General features: G+C 46.7%; 1 protein-coding gene across 1 annotated transcript in view; it reads left to right on the top strand.

Annotated features, from left to right (window-relative positions):
- LOC128297490 (uncharacterized) overlaps positions 1-18,822 on the top strand; it is a 54,262-nt gene extending 35,440 nt beyond the window's left edge. Inside the window, exons 4-7 of the mRNA XM_053033139.1 lie at positions 12,706-15,747; positions 15,817-16,007; positions 16,289-16,588; positions 17,124-18,822. Coding sequence (XP_052889099.1) covers positions 12,706-15,747; positions 15,817-16,007; positions 16,289-16,588; positions 17,124-17,277 — 3,687 coding nt within the window. The 3' untranslated portion in view covers positions 17,278-18,822. The remainder of the gene's footprint in view (positions 1-12,705; positions 15,748-15,816; positions 16,008-16,288; positions 16,589-17,123) is intronic.
- The last annotated feature ends 700 nt before the right edge of the window (positions 18,823-19,522 follow it).

The following is a 19,522-nucleotide window of genomic DNA, read 5'->3' as shown; positions in this document are numbered from 1 at the left end:
GCAACATGTTTGCCCGCGGGCAAGCGATATCGGCAACAGTATTGCTTCGAGATACAATGATATCTGCTAAAACCGAAGAGCCTTTGAGAGTTGCTGAGTATTTATGTTGCTGACTGCTTATCCGGTACACGCGTACCCCGGCTTGCGTGTGCGTTTCGCTACGCTGAAAGGGTTGATGAAGGGTTTGCGGGACGTTGGGGACGTGCAGAAGCCGGTGTGCTGGTAAACACGTCGAAATACAGTTCTTTTCCCCGCAAACATACTGTGTGCCTCGGTTAGTCTGATAAATGTGCTTCTTTGCCTTAATCGGGAAAGAAATTAAATTGCCATCGACCGCGCATTAATCATTGGACAATGGAAAATACTCCATGCTTTTCCTTTTCTTTTGTGCGTTTGAGCTCCGCTCTATCTATGTGATCGAGACTGGCATCCGATGGATTATTGAAAGAGGGTCAGTTGGGTTTGATTCGAGCCCCCCATCTGAGCGACGTTCGGGTGAATGTTTTATCACGGCAATTAGCTTATAATTGTAGACTAGTGTTGTGTCCAGAGAATCTCATGACATTTCTCCAAGATTCATAACTTCTTTAAGATTAATTAACAATGGTAGACATGATATTGGCAGAAACAACTAGTGTTGAATCTAATGAATTATTTGAAAAGAGTCATTCATATGAATAGTATGCTAAGAGTCATTCAGATCATAAGTTCACTCTCGTGGTATTCATGAATTCATTGAAATTCATTAGTGTCTCAATGTTCCAGATGATAGTCTTGATACACTTGTAGAATCTTATGTTGAATCTTATAAATCTTTTGAAAAGATCATTCAAGCTATGAGTCAACCATTGCAATACACAAGAAATTTCGAAGATTCAAAAAATCTCCGCAGATTGAAGAATCTTTAAAGATGAATGAATCTCCGAAGATCTTTAAATATTGTTGAATCTTCGAAGAATAACGATTGCTCTAAGCTTTAAGAATCATGGTTTTAAGTACTTTAGTTATTTCAACCTCCTTTTTTTGTTTCGTTAGAACGGCCTGGCCGTATCGACTTATTTTACCACGTAGCCGTGGTCAGTCAGTCAGTCCTTGCTACGGGGGATTGGTCCGGATGGGATTTGGTCCGGTCCGTTCGTGTGAAGACCGACTACGCTACCATCATGCCACCGGGCCACTCCAACTTCTTGAAAGTTTATCTTTTGCCCTCAAGAGCATGGTTTTAATATACCATCATGTATCTACTTATCGACAAGAATTATTAAAGTATGCATAACTGTTTAAATAGACCAGTTGATAACATGCGGTTCAGCAACAACACGTTCGGCTTGGGTTCAAATCTTGACTGGATTATCAAAAAGAAGACTTTTTACTATACAATATGATAATTTCAAATATCGTTCATAAAGAGTATTGTTTTATAAAAAGTAACGAAAAGCTGTCAAGCAGCAAATACCGCACAGAAATTGTATATTAAATTAAACAATCAATTAATTGCAGTACAATAACTTTGTTAAGTTAAAAGTTCATCTCTTAAAGCAAAGTTGTGCTACAAAATGGGATAACTGGAACAATTGTGTCCAACCACTTCAGTAAAAATTGCATCTGCCCTTGGGTAGTAAACACATAGGAAACGATGTTATGTGATCGGTTCATTAAAAATAAGTGGACCTCTATCTCTGCACCTTTTTAAAACCCGTACAATGCCATAACAATGTTTGCCACAGTGTAAAAGATATCAAAAGGGCTGTGTTCAATACTATTCCGCCCTCCGTGCTGGCAAGTGAAGTATAAAATGTTGCAAAGAGTAGAAAGAACCACTCACACACACACACAAAGAGAGCTTTCCGTCCGTTAGGGGATCACGCATCCGGACGAAAGTGTTACGTGAAGCCATACTTTCTGGAGCTGCCCTGAACTGGACAAGGGCTTCCGCAGCAAGACTGGGCAAGAAAGCGATGCAGAAATCCTTTGGCACGGAGTAATCCATCCGTTGCCATAACCCTCCCGTAAAAAGCTGTCTGTCCCGAATGGCATTATCTTATGGCTGTCATATATTCGCTGTGTGCGGGAAATGTAACTACCGGAGGTTATAGATCACCGAAGGAGAATTTTTCTTTACCCATTGCTGCTTCTGGCCATGCTCCTTCCTTTTGTGCCACTGTCCAGCATTAGCGGATTTGGTGGTTGTTAGGCAAAGAAGCGGGCAGGCGAGAGAAGTGTTTGCATGACGTTGGCGTTAATGCGTGAGAGAATCGAGGGGAAAAAAATGTGTACGTGATCGGAATGTTAAACCGCAAGACCAAGCGTACCGCCGCGGTCGGTAATACCGTGGAAGTCATAAAAAAGATTACATCCTGAATGTTACTGTGTTACCTGTCCCGGCGGTTATTCTTTCGGGATTGTTCTTCCTACGGGGGCGAATATTCGGCCGACTATATCTTCGTCCATCAAATGCAGATCCTCGGTTGGGTTCCAGTGCGGAGGAAATAAAGCACATGGCGCTCGGTTTTGATATTTCCAAACCCGGGCCCATATATCACGGCCGGGCGGAATAATTATTGTCCTAGAGCGGGTCCGCTACACGTGTGGAAGCCTTTGTCAGAAATGGTTCGGCACGGATAATGGCGATGTGCGATACCTTTTGTCTCCAAGGAGCAGTCCCGGCGCACGGCGTTAGTGGTCGTGCAAGTGACGTGAATAATAAAGCGCGACTAGAAACGCCATTCGCATGCCGGGGTCGATGGTGAAACCTTTCGCCAAAGCTCCAAGAAAGCGCTCGTTAATCTCGTACGGGCAAACTATTTCCCATCAAACTGTCTTCGGATGGTGTATGGAGTATAACTTCGGCTTAAGACACGGGCGTAAAAACGAGATCCCCCCCTTCCTTCCCCACCCCCCCCCCCCTCCACAACCACTTAATCCCCTGCTTGCCGGTCTGTTGCACAACTGTCATCACGAGACTTCCGGTAATGAGACTTTTGGAGTTAATCGTTTGTTTTTCCACGGCCCACGGTGGCAAGCAAGTGTTTACGCGAACTTCGGGTACTCGTTCACGCGTTCAAACATTCATTCGCACACACAGGGCCGCTATTCATGGCCGCCCCGATGGCAGTAGTTTCAGGGTTTGCTGCAACGATGAAGATAAGTGTCCTTGCCAAACGGGCTTTGTGTTTGGAGAAAGGCGGGCCCTCCGGATGACGCCATTGCAAATGGCAGCTGGAGTCGTCTTGTCTCTTGCGATTCGATTTCAAGTGTACGTACGTACCAAGGCTGGCCATTCGTATGTGTGTGTGTGTTTGCCGGCTTCACAGCTTCACCAAGTCGGAAATCGAACGAGATGTTTTGTACCGTACCGTGCAGCACGTGCTGAGCATTTCACCAAAGTTAGCCGGAAGTGGAACTATGTAGAAGCATGTCCTGAACCGCCTCCATCGCTCCTTTAACCTCCCATTCCCCCCGGGGTTTGGGTGGTGGGTCGTGAACTGTTCGACAATGGTTCACGTGCGTTCAAAAAGCGGGACATACATGTACGGTTCCCAAGACCCCCATGTTTAATATGTTCCAATTTACCGGGACCACTCATCACCACCCGCAGCCCGGAAGCACCAGTACGTTGAACTTTTCAATTCGATTTACTTTACTGCAAACATATCGCACTAACTTTATGGTACGGGCCGCCTTCTCAGCCGGCGTGTAATGTGTAGTTCTCGTCGAACATATACGCCCCGGCCGGCCATATTATTTCAGCAACCAGAATTGTTGAAATAGGTCAAACATTCACCGTAATTACCCTTTTGCATGCACCCTGTTGCAGTTTCCATTGCTTAAAGTCTTTCATGGTGGTGAAGATTACTAAATTACGAGCTTTGAGTTTTGTTGAGAGTGAAAGCGAAAAACTCTCCGTTTTCTTGTTTAACTTTCCGCATGTTTTGTTTATTAGTTACACAAGTTGAAGCTTAATTATGTTAGTTATTTTTATCAATTTACTACGAAACTCTTCTACGGAACTTCCGAATGTTTAATTATCAGCTTGACTCCATTAGCCATTGTCATTAATCTAGACTGCGGGATATTGATGATGATCCCGGTGGTAATGGAATTCTGGATCAAAAGACCGCTTTTCCAGAACGGAGGAAGTTGAGCTCTCTGAGTTCCTGGAAATAACAACATACCGTTCTGATTCGTCCGAAACCGGAAACCTGCCTACGAAGTCCGCGGGAAGTCCGATGCGGAATTATTCGTGGGTGAATGGTTCGGATTAATATCAACCAAATTTATGTTCGTCATACATTGCTATATTGCTTACGGGTATGTGGATATCAGCTAATGAAATTTGGGAGACTGATTCTAGGAGGTCCAATAATTCTTGGAAGTATCTACTATCGTGACTCCCCTGCTGTGACTATTCTCAGACGTTGTTTGATCGTAAGATGTATTAAATTCGTACGTTCAACGGTTATATATATTTAGATGTTTTATAGATTCATTTTTGCTTTATTTAACTTTCTGTTTTACAAAACCTGCCAATGATTCGCTGCAGTAAAGTGCCATCTTTTGATTTAAACCCTCCGCGTGCTCATATGTGTTCATTAGGAGCGATAATTTATCGTTCACTGACCAATGAAATTTATGCTGCACGAATGCATATTCGGTCATCCAACCCTCCAGAACCTGTCCACCGACAAAGGGATCGGCTCCCACGGCTTACACTGGTCGGTTTCGGTACTAGAGAATGGGGTCCAGCAAGCGCTGTGAGCGGTGGATTACTTCGGTAACGAGCGCTACTTGGGCAAATAATGGGCAATTCCCATCCCAAGCACATTAACGTTATCGATGTCGAAGTACCGCCCGTTGGAACACCTCCAAAACACGCTCAAATAATAATATTAATAAGAACGCGCCACGCGCGTGTTGGCACAGCAAAATTTCGACCACTTTTTAGGGTGGTTTCCGCTTTCCACCCAATACAGCGTCGTTATCTATTTCACCCACCTCAGCAACTCACCACCGGCCGACAAAAAAGAGGGAACACCGCCGAACCTTTTTGCCACATTTTCACCGACGCTGCTGATCATAATTTCATGATATTGTGTGCGTCCGTTGAAAGATTCTCTTTTTGGCGATTGCACCCAAAACAAAATAGGGAAACGACAAAACGAAAAAAAAAAAATCGGTGACCTCACAGGAACAGGATCACCTGGGTCGTTGTCTTTATTACACGTTACGGGAGGGGACTTTTTCTCTTCGCTCACCCAAAAAAGGCTGTGTTAACGTAAAATCCTATTACATTTCAAATGCTTAGACAAGCAAGCAGGGTTACAAAGAAGAAAAGGTCCACCGCCAGGTTGTACTCAAAAATAAACCAATGCCCCCTCTCTAAGCACCAAGCCAAACACAAATATTAACTGCTCAGTTTGGACTTTCGGGGATGAGTTTTGGGATGCTGGAGGAGAAAGTCTCCTGCGAGTGTACCTTGCCTTTACCTTGCCTGGTACATTTTTCTTGGAAGCGAGCATCCAGCAAGGTTAAACGCGGAAGAAACGGATCTCTATCACGAGCGCAAAGTTGATAAAAATTTTACGCTAAATCAACGGGTCACCTGACCGATGTGGCCGATAATCATAATGAAGGAACGATCCTGTAGGTGTGATACCGGGGGACGATAATAATTACGCAGGTAACGTGTTCGGTTAAGCGAGCTATATTTTAGACAGTAACGCACACAAAAAAGGGAAATCGCTTTGCATTGTTGGCACTTTTCTTTCGGGGGTGATCCACTAAACGGTTCGCTTCATTCATTCCGAACGGCGAATGCTAACAGTCCTAGCTGCGAGTCCTTAGTCGGATGATACGGGACCAAGGAAATCGCCCGTGACCGGCTAATCCATGGGGCCAGTGATTTGATTTCTTGATTTTCTCACCAAAAGCAAAAGTCAAACCTCGTGCTCTCGAGCCTCCCCCCCCCCCTCCCGCCCCCTCCCTTTGGAAAAAGGACTCGCCTTATCTTGCCACCATTTAGTTTTGATCCCCAGTGCCATCTATTTTGATTGCCCGTCTGTCTGTGTTCCTCTCGCATGCTGTATCATTTACTCACCACCAGCACCATTCGTCGTCGTCGCCGTCGTTGTCGTCGCCATCGGGTCGCCCAGTGGCGGTCGTCGCATCGTTTCAAGCATTTATTTATGTCCCAAGTGGTGACGGGACGGGACGGGACGTGCAGCAGTAATCTCTTTTCGAGGACATTCCTATAATGATCCATTTCCTTCCCGTTGGCGAGAGTACCCCTGGTTGGTACACGGGCCGGTCCAGCCATGGCGGTATCATTAACATGGCACAGCGAAGGACACCGGTTCTGGTAGCCGAGATGACAAGCAACTGACATCACTGCCAGAGCTTCCGGAACGGCTTACCGTTGGGAATGGGATGGTGGATGGTGGATGGTGTCGGTGGTCCCTCCCTCTCTCTCTTAGTCTCTCTCTCTCTCTTTCCTCTTTATATTGTCTATTGTTAAAGCTCACTTTTTGACGCAAGCACTGCGTGTTGATGTGTCTCGCAGTCCGTGCGTGTGTGCGTGTGTTAACGTTATTTAGGCCACCACCGCTCGGTATGCTCTCAGCTATCAGATTATGTCATTCCACATCCACTTGTGTTCCGGTTCGCTAGCATACACACACACACACCGGAGCGGTGCTGCGGTAGAGCGGAATCTAAAATAACTAGATTTCCGAACCATTTCATTCATAATCTCCAAATTTATGATAATTGACCATTTTTAAGCACTCGACGCTCGAACTCGACCTCATTGGGAAAGGGGTTTTAGCATTCCCGGTTCCGTTTACGCAAAGTTTGCACTCAAAAGGTGCGTTGATTGGTGTGGGTGAGGCAGGACGGAGATGGATGGTGGAGGACGAGGGGAAGGCCGGAAACGGTATAAAATGGAAGTCGTTATCGGTGCTGATTCAGGATGTTCGGGGAGGGTACAGTAACACAGCGATTACGAGCAATTCAAACGGTCAAGAGCAACAATTGAGACTGTTAATAAATATTTAATGACCGCCTTTGAAGAGGATCTCCCGTAACGTACGTTAATGGGCACAAATGGTAATGTTGGTCCATTGTACAGCTGATAAGGCTAGGTGTGGACCATCAATAGGTGGGTGGAGATGGTAATTTAAGCGAAAAGTTTAAACAACTTTCTGTATTTCGGTGTCCCGACCCGTTTTGAGGCTTTTAAATCATTCAGCACACACTTCACTTAACAAACTGCGCACTAGAAAGACGATAAACAAATTCTTTTGGCAACGCTTCATGCGCTTCACGGGCCGTATTTAGTTAAACCACACCAAATACGATCACGTTCGGGCTGTAAAAACAAATCGAAATCGAATCGTCCCGATGACACACTAGTGTACACTTTACTTGTAGCCTTCCACTACGGCATTTCACGAAATGAAACTGTGTTTCGTGAGAAAAACAGAACCCGCCCTAGCAGCATAGCAAAACCTTCCCTCCCCGGTCCTTGCGTTTGTAATCAAATCATGCCAATTTTCTTCTTGCTCAATTTACAGTAATCCACTTGTGGGGGGCTTGGTTGTTGGGAGGCAAAAAAGAAAAACAACTTTTTGCTCTCCCTGAACGAGTTAGTGGGTGACGTTCTTCAACGTTCCTGCAGTGGGTTTGAGGGTGTGCGCAAGGAAGTGGATACAGAACGGCTTATGCCAACCGACAGATGTTTACGATCGTTGGCGAAGGACATCTGTCGACACACACAGAGTTTGTACGACACTGGGATGCTCCAGTTGTCCAATTGCGTGCTTTTGGTCGGCTGGTCGGTCGAGTGTGTGTGTGTGCAGTTGTCATATTTGCATCGATTATGAAAAGCGTTCTGCTGTGGACACGATTACACAACGCATGCTGATCGTCCCTTGGAGAACGGCATTCCGGTTTGTGGGGCTTTTCTCGAGAAATTTAAACATTGTTCGCACACGAGTATGAGAGATGAAAGGACGGGTTACGAAATGAATTCCAAACAAGAACCGAAGACATCACGGGCCTCCGAATCGTACCCAGGCAGGCGGAGTGTTGGGCGTAGAGCAATCGTCACAAAATGCAAACATAACGTACTAATTCCATGTATCTTTCAATTTCAATCGTTGGAAGAACCCTTGCTCAACTTGTCCACCCTAATATGTCTCTATAAGGACGACCCTTTCCTAACACAGACGGAACGCATCTTGGACTGGACAAATTGTTACCATTATTTCAATCGACATCGTCAGTCGGTTGGGTTGGAGAAATACCAGCTCTGAAGCGAAATTGGAATGTTTTGCCATCTTCAAATAATTTCATGGTACTGTTTTTCTTAGCTTAAACATTAATATTGAATCATATTTCTATCACACAGTTTTGTACAGGAGGAGATAGAAAAACAATGCTCTGCACGTTTATTTAGAAAAGAAGTAGAGAATTCCTCAAAGAAATGCTAAAGCTTTACAGCTTTTGGTAGATTTTTAGTATCAAATAATATTATATTATCATGTTTTTAAAGAATATATTGATATGTTAGTATTATGAAGAATAGTTAATCATTTTGACTAAGTTCAATGCTTCCTTCAAATCATGGTCTATCTTATATATGATATTTGACAGTGAACTTCTAACTGTTGTGGATTGTTTATTGACTTAAAAAAACATAAATTGATATTTTTTAACTATTTATAAAACCAGGGATAATCATCAAATTTTAATTATTACCAATGGAGACGCCTGGTGGTTGACTTATCGTACAGAAGTTATGAGAAAAAAAACTAAAATACATTTTACATTAATTTCTACGCTCCACAAGAAAATATGGGGTGAAATACAATCTTCAAAATTATTTAACCAAACACAATGTCAGCATGTCCTTTGAGGAGTTTTGTTAGAGATAATTATCACATGTGAATTACTACCAATGGAGACGCCTGGTGGTTGACACTAATTTAAGAAACAATTATATTTGAAGACTTATCGTACAGAAGTTATAAGAAAAAAACCTTAAACACATTTTAATTTAAGTTCTACGCTGTACAAAAAAAATATGAATTGAAATACAATGTTCAAAATTAATTAACCCAAACACATTGTCAGCATGTCCTTTGGGGAGTTTTATCTTAATTCCACATTTTTAATATTGTCTATTTAATTTTGTCCAATTAAACCAAAATGGATAATCGCTTTTCGCTCCCAAAAACTCGATCAAGCTAAAATAATCTTACGCCCTCCCCGTCAGTAAGCTGGAAAAAGTGTTTTCTAAATTTAATACACACCCCGAGAGCTAAATTGCGCGTTATCTCTACAACTTTTTCAACATTTTCCGCTTGCGATAATACGAAAACCGAACTAAACAAGACAAGCAACAACTGTGAACTGTGAATAAACTGAGAGAATGAGAGGGAGAGAGCAAAAAAAAACGCTACACTTGCCAAAACTTTCATCTGCCTGCTTATCTGCAGCCTCACCAAATGATTAAGGTTATAATATGCACGAGGAGATCAGGACCATTTGCTAAACGTAGGCCAACAGCGAAAAAAAAAACTCACACGAACCAAGGCTCAGTGTTAAACATACCCCGGGATAATCGGGATAATCACATTCAGACGAAGGAAAGGCGGCACATTTTATCGCACAGTTGAGTACTGGTGCGGTACTAAAACCTCACGTACCAAACCTATTGAGCGCAACGGGGTTTTTTGCCCAACAGTACTTTATGCATACACACACACAGACAGACATACAACCACATGTCCTAACACATATACACAGTGTAAACGCAAAGCTCCACAAACGCTGATGGCACACGAGAGAGAGAGCAAGAGAGAGAGGAAAAAGCATTGCCTACTTTCCTTCTTTTTATGCGTCAACCTCCCCAAACATGGATGGGTTAAATTCGGTTGAGAATTGTGTGGAAACAAAATGGGATCCAAGCATCCAAAGCAGGATCCAAATCCTTTGAAGGGGATCTGGTAAAATACTCGTCTAGCTCGTGCTTCCTTCCGGGGTGCGTATCATACACCCTTGTTCTACACCGCCCGGCCTGTGTACCGTGCAGGTGCGTGTGTGATGATACCAAGGGATGATAAAAATTCATCACTGACACGGCACAAACAAAAAAAAGGGAGCAACAAAAAAGCTCACCATACGATACGCAACAGTGACGATGGGAGCAGCTGGCGGGCAATCATCACCCGGGCAAAAAAAGGTTGGTGATAAAAAATCTCCGCTCGCTCGCAGCGCAATTGGCCCCACACAACAACAGATTGGCGTAGTGAAGTGTAAAACGCGTCAAGCACACACACACACAGTGCGGTGGCCCCCGAGTTCGTAAGCGACAAATGGTAGCCGGAAAGGATAAGGTGCCTAATACATCCCAGTGTCGTCGATAGGGCGCATTTGTAGCCCAAAACTTGCTCGTGTTCCGTCTTCCCAGTTGCCGCCGAGATAAAGTTCCCGCCTGCTGTTGGTGCTGTGGCCCCGGTGATGCGGTAACTTTTCCGATGCCCTCGTAGCAATGAAACGCATGCAATTTGGAGTTCTTAACACCGGTGCCCGGTGGAGGTCTGCAGTGTCTTGAGTGTGGTTGCTCCCGGAATAAGACTCGGCGTCTTTTCCACCACGGGGTGACACTGGCACAGGCAAACGGCCGTCACGATAAGGACACAACAAAGCAAGTCAGCAGGGAAATAGTAGTTTCTGGTGGCATGAAGTTGATAACGAGCTTCCGTTGCCATAACAACAACAAGCCCGCAGCCTAGATGCGTGTGTGTACTAGCAGGCTGTGCTTAACGAGCAGCCGCGCACTGTTGGGTGGTGTGTAGCCGGCTTCTAGTCGCCTCGTTCCCACACTTAAAACTCCAATGGAAAGTTTCGGCTTGGAAAGAAGTTCATCCGAGCTGATGGTGCCAAGTGAGACCAACTGGTTCACACCGCGCAGCGAGTCAAAAATGCACCGGTCGTTTCTCCACCTTATAAAAAGCCGTCAACGCTTCACACAAGTGTAATGCTAATGAGTGTTCTTGCTTTGCATATTGCCACACGGAATGCATTGCATTCCCCTGTAGAGAAAGTTACTCCCGATGAGTTACTCCTTTTCGGCAATTTTAACCTTTCGACTAGCAAGGCAAGCACAAGGGGAAAGTTTTGATGGGCGTCAGTACCGGCATGGAACACATTTTTGTTGCACGATGCACACTTTTCTTCGTCCTTGCGGCTTGATGAATGCAAACAACTAACACCAACTAGAGAGCTAATGGTTACTTACCTTTCCGGGTCCTGGATTCCATTGCATTCCATCCGTTGTGATAACGATAACCATTTGTGTCATGGATACTGTTTCTGCATAATGTCGTGTTGGTAGAGTTTTGTCGGATACAAATGATAGGATACACTTTTTTCCTTCTACGTAGCTACTTAAGCCATTTTGTTTTTATAAAATTACTTTTTTGATTCTTGAATGGAATAGTGACCGGGAAATGGTTCAAAAGTAATCATCTTTCAGCGCTATCTTCAAATCGATACCTAGAGATGTCAAGATATCGAGATTTTAATGTTAATCAAGGGATGCCATGAGATGAATATTGGTGATATACCAAGAGACCATCCACGAAGATGCGAACACTATTCAACATTAGGCATTCCATCATTCCGCCATTGTTTCGTAATTGCTTCCCGTATTATTGATCAAGATTTCGCCTCTTCTACCATGAAGCAAAAGTAGCACTTTTGTGAAAAACGGTATGGTTCAGGAGAATTTATCTCAACCAACTGGAATGCTTGGAATCCATTTTCCAAAGCTTAATGATGAATGAAGGAATCGTTTTGTTAAGCAGATGTTAAAAAATAAGTAGAAAATAGCAGAATGTTAACGATGAATGATTGTGATGATAATTATTTCGTCGAACCCTTACAACATGAACCCAGCTTTGCGTTGGAATCACATTCTATTCCATGTGAGTTCCATCTTGGAATGCGCTGTGCATGACTTTTTTTCGGGCATTACATGACATGCCATCCACGCAGAAGGATTGATAAGCATCCATATTGATGCATTCCAAACAATTGTAATTAGTTGGAAATGTGTAATTGAAATGACATTACATTTCCACTAAATGCCATTATGATTTTTTTTGCTGTTACTTAACATGTACAAAATGTCCATACGAGAATATTCAACAAACGCTTTCGCAAACTTTCGCAACTTTTGGGTTGCAATCGAGTGTACCGAGAATTGTGTAGAATGCAATTAAAATGTTGGCAAATTTACAGGAAACGATGCACAAAACGATTTGCAACACATCCAGGGAACAGAAAAGGGAGGACAAAATGGGAATTGTATGAATTGGTGAAAATAAAACACAGGCGATGCACATAAACTTTGTGAGCAAATTTTGCCTTTCGGGTGTAAGCACAACTTGTCCGCTGAAACCACCTTACCTAGCGAAAAGTTTTATAGTGAAGTTAAGCTAAAATGCTGATAGTTGCTGCAAAAGAATACAGGCTTAGCGACGGCGCAAGCTGTCATTAGTGAAATTGATGATGCTTGACGGCAATTCTCGGTTATTTTGCCGCAGCATTCAACACTCTACATGTAAAGTTGTGTAAAAAGTTGTTCGATAGTGATTGCCTAATGAATTCTACCCTGTTCTTCTCTGTGTCACCTTCTAGTGTTATCCAACGAAATCGCAACCATCATCACATCCGCCACAGTTGCCCTCACAGCCGGCCGGCCAGCAAAAGCTGACGGCGCCGACGCCGAGCACCAACACCCAACCCGCCACCACCCCGTACCGGACCGACTATGAGCTGTCCGGGTCGTACGTGTCGCTCGAGTGTCCCTCGCCGCCGGGTCCGCCCGCTTGCGGACCCGAGGGCCGACGGGGCGATCCGCAGGCTCGCCTTGCCAACTACCTGCGCACGCTGTACAACGAGCTAGCTTTAAAGGAACCGGTACTGCCGAGCTGGGTGCATCCGGTCGCACCGGGCGTCCTCTGTCCGGCCCGGCTCGAACCCGAGCTTCGGCTGCACATCCACTCACACGGCCTGAACGAAGCGATCGGCGTCGACCAGATTCTGACACCGGTGCAGACGAAGGATGGCCCGTTCCTGGAGGCGCCCCGTCGTGTGCTGGTCGAGTGTCCGCCGTGGGTGACACGGGGCGCTCTCGCGCTGCGCATCCTGCACGGCTGGTCCCGTGAACCCCCGTGGCCTCCGCGAGGTCAACCGGTGGCGCTGGCGCTGTTCCTACCGCTGGCCGAGCTGCGGGGAACGATCGCGAACTACATCGGCAAGGAGCTGCTGCCGCGTGGTCCACCGAACCCGTTCGCGAGCGGGTTCGGCGGGTTCAGTGCCGCGTGGAACTCGCTCGAGTCGCTCAAGGGCAAGCTGCTGATCGTGCTGGACGGGTACGATGTGCAGTGCAAAACGCGCAAAAGCAAAACCATGCCAAAGGACGTGATCGACCTGCTGGAGGGACGGCTCTTCCCGGAAGCTCGCGTCATACTGATCAGCGTGACGGCGTCCTGTACCGAGCTGCTGCCCCTGATGCAGCGACATATCACCTTCGAGGGGCTGGTCTGGGGCCGTTCGGTGTCGTTGCTCGGTGGCGGCCAGTGGGGAGCTCCGACGCGACTCATCGACACGGTGCAATCCTGTCGCCATCTGCGCAACATTGCCCGGACCACGCTCGGCTGTCTGGCGATAGCGGCCATATACGAAACGTCCGGTGGCGAGCTGCCGACCGACGAGCTGGATGTGATCGCGTCGGTCTTCAACTGTGTCGCAGCCAACTCCTCCCACACGCAGGTCACCGAGCTCGGGCGGTTGGCGCTGTTCTGCCTGAAAACAAAGCGCTCCACGGTGACGTCGGCGGAGCTGAAGATGTACTGCTCTTCGCCGGAAACGAACATCGCCGGGTGTTTGGACCGGGCGCAGCTGTTTGGCCGCACAGCCAAGCGGAAGTCGGACCAGTACTACACCATCATCTGTCCCGGGCTGGCGGAGTTTCTCGCCGCGAACTATATCGTATCGCTGGCGAACCGGCCCGGTCTGCTGGCGGCCGAAATTGCCGGGCTGGCCGTGGGCGATGAAGTGGAACCGGAGATCCTGAAGGTGCTAAACTTCGCGATGGCACTGCTCGGGGCCCGGGCACATCTGCTGCTCTCCAAGCTGACGCCGCTGTGGTTGAGCCCGCAGACGATCTTCTCGCTGGCGCTGGCCGGCGGTGAGACGGAAGCAAACCTGACGGCACTCTGCGAGATGCTGGGCATTTCCAAGTCGCCGCCAGTGCCACCGCTCGAGGCGAAACCAGTGTGGGTGTCGATCAAGTCGACGCTGTCCGAGCTGCAGGGCTGGGGACTGGCGTTCAAGAGCCCCACCTGCACGCTGAAGAACCTCGAGCTGGTGTACCAGATGGAGAAGAACCTGCTGCTGGAGTCGCGCAACGTGATGGACATCTTTCTGGATGCGCTGTCGAAGAACGAGAGCGTCACCACACTGCGCATCACGTCCCTGATCGAGAACGAGGTGCGCGATTCGGACATCAACTATCTGGCGAGTTGCATCTCGAAAGCGCTGCTTAAGCCACGCCTCGAGAGCTTCGAACTGATCCTCACTCTGCTCGAGGAGGATCCACCCATCCTGAAGCTGCAGTCCGTGGTGACGGCCCTCTGTCGGACGATACCGCGCCAGCCGAAGCTGAGCAACCTTTCGCTCGATCTCGGCCTCTGCACGTCCCAGCTGGTGCAGATCTGTTCCACGCTCGAGAAGTGTCCGCACGTCACGCGGCTGTCGTTGCCCCATCTGCGCTGCGAACGAGGAGCCGTAGGTGCGCTCGCCGCATTACTCACCGTGCGGCCTCTGTCGTATCTGGGGCTCCCGTCAAGCTGGGGTGCCCGAGACGATCCACCGTCGTCCAGTGGGGTTAGCATGGGTTCTGGATCGGGCAGCAGTAGCGGCAACTCGGGACTCATTAAGCAGTCCTCCCTGACCGGGGCACCTTCGCCACGCTCGTATCCGGCCGGTATCTTCTCGTCGTTGCCGCGCGGTGTGCTCAGCTCAACGGCCAACATGGGCCGCTCGGCCACACTGCCCCGCCAGCCGATGGATGGACCCCCGGACAAGCGGAGCACGGACTCGGTCATATCGCGCACCTGGTATCCGACTCCTGCCTGCGACGGTGGACCGCACAACTCTGGCACACTGCACGAGCTGTTGCTGGCCGCACGCGACACCTACTCCCGGCTGCACGGATTGGATCTGAGCAAGGCGCAGCTCTCGCTGGAAGACTCGATGTGTCTCGGTGAGACGGTGCGTGTCTCGACGACGCTACACTCGATCAAACTCGAGGGTGCGTCCCGGTTGAGCGAAATCCTGCCGACCGTACTGGGGGCCAGCGAGTCGCCCTGCCTGCAGATGATGAGCCTCGGATCGCCCCGGATCGCGCTCGAGGATGCCGCCGTCGGAATGTCCGCACGTGCCTTGGGCAGCTGCATCACGCTGCGGCTGCTCAGCCTGGACGGTTGGAGCTTTAGGATAGAGAACGTCGGTACGCTCGCTTCGGTGCGCGGATTCCTGTCGCTCACGTCGGTCCGCGAGCTCGGGCTCAACAATTGCCGGCTGAACATGTCGATGTTTAAGAGCGACGTCCCGGTACAGTCCGGTGCGTACGAGTGCCGCTCCGTAGTCAACCTAAAGCTGGCCGGTGCTCAGGTAATCCATCGGTAGCCGGACCTCAGCATCACATAACGCTTGTTTCCGTATGTTTCCCCTCCACTGCAGATCATCTTCTCCGATCATCTCTCGATGAAGGGTCCTCACATGTTGCCGTATCTGGTGGGTTTTGTGAATCTACGCGAGCTGGACCTTTCCGCACCATCGAGGACCGGTTTCGGTAGCACAACCACCACGCCGCTCATCCTTTCCGATAAGGACATCGTAGGTTTCTTCAACACGCTCAACAATCACTTCAGGTGAGATGCATTGTACCGAAGGTAGAAGCAGCACCAGTTGTGAATTCTTAGGTGCTTTAAGTATAGCTTGAAGAATCTTTTGAGGATTGAGAATTCATTCTGCTTCGCTTCACGGACGTTCTCAAACGTCAGCTATGACGAAATGGGTCATTTTTCTGGACGATCTTGCCTCCAACCAACTTCAAGATCAATCCAACGACGAACGATCCCTGTTCTAAGTAAAGCAGGTGTTGTACCATAATTCTTCATCCCAAGTAACGACCTCTTCACTCAAATTCCAGCCATCTAAACACGCTGAAGATGTGCAACTGGATCATCCATCTGGACGAAGCCGCGCGAACACTAAAGTCCGTCGCCAAGCTGCTCAAATCCAGCCCGCTCAGTCACATCAAGCTGGACAGCGTCGTCGTGATGGATCGCCCAAAGAAGCAGCGGATCGAGCCCCAGTTTCTGCACGCCTTTCTGGCCAACCTGCCGCTGCTGCGATGGCTCGGCATTACGCTGCACGGGCTGAGTGAGGAGCAGATAACGACGCTCGGCAACTACTGTGGCGATATGCGCGGCATGGAGATTGACGTGAGGTAAGTGATGTGGAGGCTGGTGCACACACGCGGAAACATTATTCCTCCAAGCACAATACAACACACGAGCAATACATGTTTGGAAGGAGGTTAACTCAAATGTCCGTGGCAGATATTAGCTCTTCAGAACCTATTTGACATTCGAGAACCACTCGTGTTGCGTTGAGTGTATCATGTTTCTCAGGCAGCTTTTTTTTGCTCACTTCCATCAGAAAACACTTTACATTCCTCAGTGACATATCAAAAACGCTGCAAGCCACAAGGCATGGCACACATGGCACTTATTTGTTGAAGGCTCTTGAAAAACAAACGGAGGAGAGGAGTTAAAAAGAATAAAATCACAACCATAACGAATGGTTTATGGTTGCACGCTTCAAGACATCCGTGTTCCGTGTTCGTTAGGAAGTTTTCCCCATTTTGAAGTCCGTTGTTCAGACATTCACTTTTGATGCGCGTGTGTGTGTGTGTGTGTGTGTATGTCGGCATCAGGTTTTCAAATGCTGTAATGTCACTCGCTTTCTTTCTCTCATCTTAGGCTATCCGATTCCACGATTGAAAATGCGCGCCTGATGACGAGCAGCCTCGGCATGGATGGGAAGTTTGACATTCGCGTCTCCACGTTCGGTACCTCGAACAGCATACTGATCCACATCGAGAAAACTTCGACGAAAAGTTTATCCCGTAAATAATAAACCCCCCGCGGAATGCTGTGCATTACGGTGCAACTCGTTTGCTCGACTGCTGGTGAAGACCGGAGAGAAAGATTTACGGGCGGATTAACTACGCGCCAACCGAATGGTAAGAATCGTGGTGGTGGTGGTTAGTGTGCGGACAAAATTTACGTAACTCTATCGAGAATCTCATTGAACTCCGGGAGAAGCCTCCGGAGCCTCCAGGAATAACACTATGAGGAGAAAGCTCGCCCCTATCAGAACTGTCTGTAAGCTGCTCCTGTATTTCATCTGGGGATCGTTTTTATCTATATCTCTCTGAACGTATATCTGTCTGTCATCTTCTCTAGTACACTATCGGTAACTATTGCTCCATCTTTCTCTCTCTCTCTCTCTCTCTCTCTCTCTCTCTCTCTCTCTCTGTCTCTCCTCTGTCTCTTGCTGTTAATATTTGCCGGGGGTTCGTACCGTAAGGGGACCGTGTTGCTGCTGCTAGATGTGTAATAGATGTGTTAAGGCTTATCAAAACATCTGTTTTCCCAATTTTACTGTTGCAGTTTTAGACAAAACGAACTGAAACCGACCATCGGTACGGGGGTACACATTGTACTGATTAGATTGCAAAAGTTGTTTTAGAATGTACGCGAGTACCAGTGTCTGATGATGCTAATGGTGCACCAGATTTGTACATATTGTAATCAGTAAAACTGCAAACAAAAACTTATCACACCATCGCAGGCAGTTGTGCTGCAACAAAACCTCTTCTGTTGAACAATTCTGTATCCAACGTTGAAGACCATCATGTGATCATGTGGTTGGAAGGCACGTATGGAATCTTTTTCTTTATCATAAAAAACTCTGCATGCTTATATATTTTAATGGGAAATTCCATTTTATTATTAAATGCATTCTCTCCATTCTGTTCTGATACACCAATTAATGTAAGCAGGGGAAGGCCAGCAGAAAAACTGGCTACTCCAATTTTCAATCTTCCCTGGTGGGAAGTAAAACAGCAACCAAGAAAAAAAAAAACACACCCCCGATAAACAACTTTATCAAACATCCAAAACGGATTTTTTAATTAATAATTTCGGGTGCGCATGTCACGTGTACCTTCCACCGCACTCGAAACGGTTTCTCTTTTGACAACCTCTTTCCTCCTTTCGAGCTTTCGGCAGTAAAAGCGTTTCCCACTATCAGTAAAATGATAGGAAAAAAAAGTAGCAAACATAAAAAAAACAATAGCATAAAAAATGCATCATTTAAAACGCAGAAAGATGGAAAACCCCAACTATAGCGATAAAGTACCAAAAAGAAGAGAGACAGAGAGAGAGGTAACAAAGGAGCGCACAAAAAGGTAAGCGCAACACAAAACAGCAGTAGTAGAAAGACAGACAATATTGAACAAATGATAAAGTGGATGAAATGTTGCAAACATGAATATGAAATATTCATTTATTTTATGTTTTTTGTTACTATTTATATACAATAAGAAGAACATTAAAAAAGGTGGGATGGGGAGGTGCCCCCCGCCAATTGGAACACATTGGAAAGAGAGAGAGAGAAAGAAAACAAAAAAAAAGAATACAAAATACACAGTAGAATTAAGATTGAGCAATACTGTATTTGTGGCTTGTTGCTGTTTATTAATGTCCTTTTCATCCCTTGTGTGTAACATGTACACTGCACTTCCCAGTTAAGGCAAAGAAGACGATAGCTACTGGGAAAGGGTAACGTGACGGTGGGTAACGGTGGTTCCACCAAAAAAAACACTAGATAGGCTTACGATAGGAAATTATAAATGCTTCCCGAGAAGAAAAAAAAAAGGGTGGGAACTGGAACTTCCTTACCCCAAAAGGAACTCCGCGCTTCCATCAAACATTTGTACATTAGTATTTTATCCGTTTTGTGTAACGGAAGCGAGAGAGTTTCATGTTGATGTTTAACCCCCGGGGACAGATTGCGTATATAATAGATGATCATTTCTAGGTGGTAAGAGATTAGACAGATGATATCGCCTCCATCAACTTGGCCACAAACAGATAGATGGAGAGAGAGAGAGAGAGAGAGAGAGAGAGAAAGAAAGAGAGAATGATAAGACGCATGGTCGGATGGTTAAAGTGCATATTGTATGGACGTTGTATTTTAAGGACAAAAAGGATCATATTTTAAGACATCGTAGAAAGTATTCTAAACTAGCGAAAGGAACACGTGCGTGCGTGCACCTGCGTGTGTTTGTTGACGTTCAAACACACGCGCATGT

The sequence above is a fragment of the Anopheles moucheti genome, chromosome 2, assembly GCF_943734755.1.
Source record: "Anopheles moucheti chromosome 2, idAnoMoucSN_F20_07, whole genome shotgun sequence".
In the NCBI taxonomy this organism is placed as follows: domain Eukaryota; kingdom Metazoa; phylum Arthropoda; class Insecta; order Diptera; family Culicidae; genus Anopheles; species Anopheles moucheti.
This window is presented reverse-complemented; position numbering and strand designations above follow the sequence as displayed.